Below are 8,519 nucleotides of genomic sequence, written 5' to 3'. Positions count from 1 at the left end.
GGGCCACATATGAGTTCAAGGCCTGCCTGAACTGCAATCAAGACCCCATCTCAAAAACAAAACCAATGTACAGAAGCTATAATATACACAGTTACAAAAAGCATATGCAGATTCTATGTCATATTTCATGTCATATGTGGACAGATATCATGGGAGCACAAGAACAAGACTGAGATGGGGGGAAGAGGAGGCTCTTTGATGAGGTGTGGCCTGAGGTCTTTTTAAAATAAGTGAGATATTTTCCAGGAGCAGCACAGGGTGTGTGTTCAGCAGGGGTGGGGCTGAGCAGCTCTTTGGGGTTTACTGATGCTCCATGTTAAGTACAAGATAGAGCAGGGTTTGACCTCAGACAGTGAATATATATCCTAGGAGAGGCTCTATTTAAGGTTAACAGCAGAAAGTCCACGGAATTAGCACAGTATTTTAAAATCAGCTGGGGCTGGGGGCATAGTTCAGTTGTAGGCTGCAATCTGAGAAAGAATGTGCAAGGCTCTGGGTTCAATCCTTGGCACACAAATAATAACAATATCACCTAGATATTTTATTGGGTAACTTCTGAGTGTGGGGGGAGAGAAGTGAGCAGGGAAGCTATTGGGACATGAGGAAAGAACATATCAGGGGTGTGAAGGAGGGGGCAGGGTCAAGAAATGATTAGGACACCAAACTGGCAGCAACTAGAGATCCACAGGGTATGGGATGAGCAGAGCTTTGCCAGCATGGTTACTGGTGCCAATAAGCAAGATGGAAAATGCACAAAAAGCTTTCTGTTTGGAAGTGGAGAGTGCAGTGCAGAGCAGAAGAGAATGAGCTTTGATCTATTGAGCAGAAGGTACCCATGGGTCACTGAAGTGGAAATGGCTCCTTGGAAGAGCGGAGAAAGGAGCTGAGCAAGATCTAGAAGTTATCAGCACAGGAGTGGGAACCAAATGGGCGAGTTCATGGGACTTACTAGGGTAATAAGCAAAATGCAAGGAAATGCCAGCTTGTGACACCCAAAGATACATGAGTAACTCAGGGAGCAGGCAGAAGGGGAGAAGTCCAAGCCAGCTTTAGCTAGACACTAAAAACAACCTGGTCATATAGAGCCTTTCCATGATAAAGACTTACAATCACTGGCCTTGTACTGTACTTTTTGAGATTACTTGGAGGCCAGAAGAGTAGCTCACAGTGCTTGCCCTGAGTGTGACCCCCTGAACTGCAAAAACAAAGCAAAACCCCAAAACAAACAAAAGAAGCCAACAAAACCCCTTAAAACCAAGCCAAAAAAATCACTTATCTCATGACCAGAAAATTAAATTCTATCAACCTAAGGTTACTCAAAGATTTAATTTCTGCTCTTGCAAGTCCTACAGGCAAACCTTCGTTTGAAGAAGGCTGATATGACCCAACTCAGATCTTTTCTTAAACATTTCCCATTCTTTCAACAGTTCCTTCTCCCACAATTTCTAGCCTTCTCTAATGGTCTTTTGGGCACACTGCAACTTTTCAGTAAACATAGCAAACCAGACTCCTGCAGTATTCTAATTTGCGCACAGTACAGAATATTACTTTCCTTCTTTTTGAAGACCTTTTTTTTTTTCTTTGTGTTACTGGGGATTGGACCTACAGTATCACACACTAGGCAAGTAGTCTACCACTGAGCTACATCCTTAGTCCTTTCGAGACAGCAACTCATTGTCCAGGCTGGCCTGGGAATTTATGACCCTCTTTGCCTCGTCCTCCAAAATATGTGGGATATTTACAGGCCAGAGTCACCACATATGCTCTCAAGACTTTTCTTTTTGAGACAGGGTCTCAAAACTACATAGTTCACGTTGGCCTGAAACTCAAAGTTACAGTGATCCTCCTGCCTAAACCTCCTGAGGGCTGGGATTATAGGCATGGGCCACCAAGCCAGGCTGAAGACTGAATTTCTCTTAAGGCAGCTTAAAATTAGCCAAGGAGTTACACTCTTAGCTGTTTGGATAGTTACTGAAGTGCACCATTCTTTCTTCCAACAGAAGTTTGTAACCAGCCTTTCTCCATTCTGCTTCTATGGTTGATTTCTCCTTAGCCCAAATGTAGGTTTCACATTTCTGCTGGTTTTTCCATTCTCATAGGAAAAGTTTTATTTTGGGGCCTTTATGGCCAGGATATCTCATAATAGAAAGAAAATATCACAAATGTGGAACAACTGACAGACTAGAGTGAATGGACCCTCCAAATTTAAATATTTGAGTATATAAATCCAGCTACAGGATTCTTTTTCCTCAAACTACAAGTTTTTTTTTGAGGCAGGGTCTCAATATGTAAAGACTGATCTGAACTGTGTAGCCCAGACTGGTCTCGAACTCACAACAATCCTCCTGCCTCAGCCTCGCAAGCGCTGGGATTACAGGTGTGCTCCACCATACCTGGCTAAACTACAAATTTAATACAGAAGTGGATTAAGGAGTGGCCTTCTTGGGGGAGGGAGGCAGCATACTAGCATGTAGTTCAGGCTGGCCTCAAACATGCCGATTCTCTTCATGCCTGTCTCCCAAGTGCCCAGGCTATAGGGGTGTGCCACTATGGCCGGCAGCTGTTGTTTTTGACTGGTTAATTCCACCTTGAGTTGCCTATTTATCTCATTATTTATTATTATTTTTTTTGATATGTGGTCTCATTATACAGTTCAGGCTGGCCTTGAATTGGTGGCAGTTCTCCTGCCTCAACCTTCAGAGGGCTGGAATTACAAGCATGCACCACCATGCCTGGCTCCATTTGCTTCTGAAATCTCTAGGTGACTAGGAATTCAGGTTTTTTTTTCCAATGTCACAGGACAGGGCCTCAATTAACTCTAAGACCATCTCTTAAGCAACTATGAAGCAAATAGAAAATTCTCACACTTAAAAGATGCAGCATAGAAGTCAACCTCAAAGATAGGTAGCATCACCATATGGTACATGTAGCTGAAGGCTGAGGACATGAATTCATATTGGAGACTATATGCTCAGTTTTGGGCTTTGTTTCCCAGAAGAGGACTGCCAGGAGTCCACCATTTCTGAAGCCAAGTTACTGAACTGGTTCTCTACAATTCCTGCATCCTGCAGCATCTTCCTGTTTGCATCCCATCAACAGACAGGGGCTGACTCTCTGAGTAGGTTTACTGGAGCCAGATGGGTCCTGGCTCCGTCACTTACTGGGCCATGTTAACTTGTCTGTAAAATGCAGTTCACAACAAGACAGATCTTAAAACTTGTGAGAGAAAAACATGTAAATATAAAACACTTAGAAGATGGCCAAGCACATTTTATGCATGCTAAAATGTTGCCACTATTTTTCTGTTTTCTGGCCTGAAAACAGTGCTGGTACTAGTACATATAGGTTCTCCATTGCTTACCTGGCCAGCCCAGTATAGGGAAATCAGGGCTGATTGTTAGCATTTAAATGAGGGCCTTCTTAAGAGGACCTTAACACAGATGTGGGCAACATGGCATAAAACAATTATTTCAGTTCAAAGTTTCTATTGACTAGGAAGACAAGGTAGTTTCCTCCTGCATACACTTTATTCACACATGCTGTCTCACTAAACATACCACACAATCTCAGATGGCCAAGGGGCAGTTAGGGTTGGCAGGGTGATCCTTGCTTCTGGTCTTGTTCTGTACTCAAGGTGAGTAAGTAGCCAGGAGCGAGAATGGGGTGAGAGAGGCAAGGGTGAGGATGAGGCAACGAGCAGAGTGTGGGAGGCAGCTCAGTGAGGCAGGCAGGCACCAGTTCCAGCCAATCGACACTTTATTTTTCCACCTGACACTCGCACAGATGTTACTCTCCACTTCCTGACCTTTGCAAGAGGTTCCACCCATGACCCAGAGGAGGTTTCCTTTTTCCCCTAAGACAGCATGGACACTCTTATCTCAACAAGACAGTACATGCTTACCAACTGGGGCTGGCACATGTGGGACCTGCTCTCCTGCACTGTAAAAGGGCTGAACTAGGGAAAGGGTACAGTGCAAGTTACTGAGGCTACAGTGACCTGTGTGGGGCCCAGTGGCCTGACCATCCACCACTATGGGTTTACTCTTTACTTCCCAGACCAGGAGCTGCCCTAAAGCTTGGCCAGTGTCTGTGGGAAGGAGAAGGTGGCAAAGGATAGGGTTATGCCACCAAGGACAGGACAAAGCCGGGAAATAAAGCCAAGAGGAACACAGAACAAGAAAGAAAAATTATAAAGTGCCTCAACTAAACAACCAAGTGGGACATGAAAGCAGAGCAGCACAGGTCCCTGAGGATAGGAGGAAAAGGGCTAGACCACCAGGGTTTGGGACATAGCGGAATGAGAAGAGAGATGAGGCAAAGAGGCAAGTGCAGGCTGTGGGAAGGACTTCCCTAGCCCTGTTCACATCCACTAACCCAAATGAAGTTATTTACAAACTCAAAACCAATCCTAGGCACAGGTACTGCATCAGGCCCAGGACAGCAGGCAGGCAGAGTGTGGGCTGGCTATTGTCTGACAGCTGGCCTTCCCACCTCGTGCCTCTCCCCAGAATGGTAGGGAGAGGAGGAGACTGACAGGTCTAGCTAGGAAGCCTTACTCTGCCTGCAGCTCCTTCCCTCATGCCTCATGGCTCCATCACAGCCCTGGCCTCTTGGTCTGACTGTACCAGGGAATGGGTGTCTGGCCCCAGGGGAGGAGGGGGTGGAGCATCAGGTGGCTTTGGGGGTTCTGGCCCCAAGCCCAGCTCTGCATTTAGCTGCTCCAGCTCCCCCTGATCCAGCAACTCAAAGTCCTCAGTGGCGAGTGCCTCTTCCTCCTCAGGGGCAGGCAGGGACTGGGGTGAGTCCTGGGGAATAGGTGGGGACATGGAGGGGGAGGGGAAGGGAACTGGGTCACTTTCAGCATGGCAAAATGGGGGTGACACGGAGGTGGGTAGAGCCGTGACGTCACCACTCACTGCCTCTGGGCTCAGTGTCTCCACTTGTCCTCCAGGGGAGCACTTCACTCCACCCTGGGGGGTTCCTGCCCCATTGAAGTGTGTGTTCACAAAGTGCAGAGGAGATGAGAGCCGAAGCAAAGTTTCCATGGCTACCACATCTTCCTCCTCCTCAGAGTCCAGGGCCTGCCTTGAGAGGGCCTGAGAGGGGCTTAGCAGGTCTTCGGAGGGCACGAGCTCAGCCTCTTCCCCCTCCCCTGGCTCCCGGCCCAGGGCCTCCTCTGGCTCACTTGGTAGGCTCTGTTGGTCCAAATCTGCAGAGAACAAAAGTTAGGAATGGGCCTGCTGTTCTGATGGCCCTCAACAGCCAATGGGTTCATGGATGAGAACTTCAGACGTGACATGCTAGGCTAACCCTTTGACTCAAGACCAGTTCCCGAGAGGAAACAGGGGAGCCAGAGAACATAAACAGCACCGTGCCAATAGGGAATAGGAAGATCAGGAGGGGCAAAGCACTCCCCATACCCTCAGAGACATCTGTGAGTTGTGGAGTTGTGGCCCGAGATACAGAGAAGCCACCACTCTCCAATATAGAAGCCTCTTCATCTGACAACTCTGAGTCAGTAATAGCCAAGGCCAGGGCTGTTTTCTTTACATCTACCTGCAGGAGAAGCAGAGAGAACACAATAGGTAAAGGGATAAGAGCAACCTACCCCCAGACTATCTAACTCAACTCCTTTGAAAGGCAGCAGCTCTAAAGTAGACAAATCCCTGTGTACCCCCAACCCAACTTTCTATTTGTCACCTTCATCTCCCCTGAACCTCACCACTGGGGAGAAGCCAGCCAGCTCTGCTTCGCTTTCACTCTCTGTCTCTGCCAGTGGCTCATCTCCTCCTGGGGGTGCATTCTTCCCTTGGCGCTCTAGAGAACAGCAATAAAGCAATGACCCAACAAAGACAGTGGTGGGGAACAAATACACCCAAGGAATAGAAGATTATCTAAATGCTAGGGCATGTCATGAGCCAAAAGCCAAGGGAACTCCCTTACTTTCCCTCTTTCAAGTTAAGAGAGACCCTTACTCCTCTTGTCATGTTTGTGATGCAGGGCATCAGCTTCCGCCTTCATGCTGTAGTCAAGCTGCATGAGCAAGGGCTCAAGGCGCGTGTACATCCTTTGAATCAGCTCATGATAAACCACCAGGGGCCACAGCAGGATACTCAGCACTGTGGGTTAGAAAATCTGCTCAGAGCTTCCTGTACCAAATTCCTAAGAGTCCTCATTCAACTAGCCTCTAAATAAGAAGGGCCAAAGTCCTTTCCCAAGGCAGGACTACCCCCTCCCCACATCTATTGTCCTCCCCTGTACTTATTCTTCTATTAACAAAGGTGTTCTACAGCTTCCCTGGAGATCTCCAAAAGGGTAACTGTGCAAACAGACACAGTCCTCCCTCCAAGTCAGTCCAGGAAACAGGAAAAGCAGAGAGGTTTGGGAAGGGCAGGGCTAGACTCACAGACAATGTAGGAAATCATAATCCCTGGAACATAGTGTCCCAGCACTGCCAGCATAGCACAGCCAGAGCAGACTCGAGCACAGAACTGCAGAGAAGAGGATAAAGTTTATGAAAAACAGTGGGTGGGGTTATATGCCTCATTCACCTAGGTTTAAAAACTGCTCAACTGGTGAAAAAAAAAGTCATTTCCTCTAGGAATTCTGTCTAATCAAGATGCTCAACACCTCCACTACAAGAAGTATGCAATAGGCTCCGCTTACAATGCTGCTCCTTCCAACCCTACAGCTCCACGAACTGTTGTAGGATGTGGGGAGCTTACCTGAGCTGGATTCTGCCTCTTGTACTGCAGCAGTTCTTGAAGATGAATCTGGAAGGTGAGCCAGCTCTCAGCCAGGTATCTGCACAACTCGGGCACACTCAGCAGGTGCGGCCGGGCGCCTGACCCCGCACCCTCACTGGGGAGACACGATATGACCCCTGGAGGCCTCAGACACCAGCTTCCTAGGCACTCAAATTCCTCTGAGGTTGCTGATCATGAGTCTAAAACAGAAAACTCCACCTCCCAAAGAAAGGCCATCCTGGTCCTGCAAAGCAAAAGCCCAGGGTACCCAACCCTCTGCTTCAAAAGAAAAAGGCACATAAATACCTACATAGGTGCCTAGGACCAGGAAAACTCTGGATTGTTGTCAGTCCCTTCACTATGCTGGGACCCGTGCCTACAGAAGCTGCGGCATTGTCCCTCTTTGTGCTGACATTGCACCAGTAAGCAAAACTGGATTTGAGCTTCCGTCTTTAAGAGACAGACAATACTCACCTGTCAGAGTGTGGCTCCTCGGGGGATGACGCTACAGAGAGAGGGGGAGACCAAATTATTATTGAGTGGTAGGGGTACTAGGAAACATTCCCCTAGGCAAAAATAGTTGCTGCTCCTCTGCAGTCACAAAGCATTTTCTTCAGATGTCAACTGAAGTATTATGCATTGTTTAGGTATGTTTCCTTTTTTTTTTCCACTTTCAGCACTGCAGACTGAACTCAGAGTATTGTACTTTTTATTTTGAGACAGGGTCTTGCTAAGTTGACCAGGCTGGCCTCAAACGCGCACTCCTCCTGCCTCAGCCTCCCCAGCAGCTAGGATTACAGGCATACACTACTGCACCCAGCCTGCTTCCTTCTAGTCATGCTTATATCCTAAGTAGTTCAGCCTTATACCTAGTTGCCCCCAAATGCACAATATACAGAAAACAAGAACAATGAATTAATGTTTGTGAAACTCTTATTGTAACTAAAACAGTACCATAACTATAGAACATATATTTACATATTTCTCATGTTTCCACAAAATACATTTCTTTCCCTATTTTACAGCTAAGGAAACTGAGGCAGAGATTGAAAGGCTGTTTACAACATTCACACACATGGTGTCTTGGAGCAGGCCATTGAACCCAGGTAATCTGGCTGCAGACTCTACAGTCTTGCCCAACAGCCACATGAACATTCATTTTGGGAAATGGATTTTCGTTTTGGCTAATTTCTTTTAAAAAGGCCTGGTGGCATGGGGAATGTGCCTGGAGGCAAGTGGCCTGCTGTACATAGCCCTCACTGTTCAACCTCCCTCAGTGGGGTCAGGCACAAGGATTACAAGGGGGGCTTGCTGAATGAAGACTCACCTGAGGCTTCGGAGAAGAAGCGAGGCTGCCAGAGATCCAGCAGAAAATAGGCCAAAAGTGAGATGCTGAGAAGAAAGATTGGCCGGAGGGACGACGAAGACAGCAGCCTTAGGGAAGAGAGGCATCTCAGCGGAAGGTGGGTGAGAGGCCCCTTGCGTGCATCACAAAAGTGCTCACTGATGAGGAACAGCAGCACCTCCAGGCTCAACTCTCCACCCCGAAATACAGGAAGGGGGCAACCTGAACGCATGTCAAAAGCTGGTGGATGGACCATTCCCGCAGGCCAAGTGACAACCCAGAATGGGGACTCTCGCGCCCCGCTCCTCCAGCCCCCGCTCTCCCGCGCAACCCGGCCCCGCCCCCTCCTCAGCGGCCGTTACCAGAAGAGGCCGTTGATCGCGGCCGCTGTAATCAGGCTGTGCAGCGGCTTCTCCCACACTAGCAGC

The 8,519-nt window shown here is 48.0% G+C and overlaps 1 protein-coding gene across 1 annotated transcript; it reads right to left on the bottom strand.

Moving 5' to 3' along the window:
• Positions 1-3,593: 3,593 nt before the first annotated feature.
• Retreg2 (reticulophagy regulator family member 2) lies at positions 3,594-8,515 on the bottom strand (the record flags this gene model as incomplete). The annotated part of the gene is made up of 9 exons (XM_010611970.2): positions 3,594-5,209; positions 5,421-5,556; positions 5,723-5,817; positions 5,976-6,119; positions 6,407-6,491; positions 6,726-6,861; positions 7,221-7,251; positions 8,074-8,180; positions 8,454-8,515. Coding segments are annotated over 9 exons (1,422 nt in total), but the record flags the coding sequence as incomplete, so codon positions are not given.
• Positions 8,516-8,519: the final 4 nt, after the last annotated feature.

This window comes from Fukomys damarensis, unplaced genomic scaffold (assembly GCF_012274545.1).
Source record: "Fukomys damarensis isolate Sample0158 unplaced genomic scaffold, DMR_v1.0_HiC HiC_scaffold_16, whole genome shotgun sequence".
NCBI classification, from domain to species: domain Eukaryota; kingdom Metazoa; phylum Chordata; class Mammalia; order Rodentia; family Bathyergidae; genus Fukomys; species Fukomys damarensis.
Note: the sequence above shows the minus strand (reverse complement) of the source record. Positions and strands in the feature narration are given on the sequence as shown.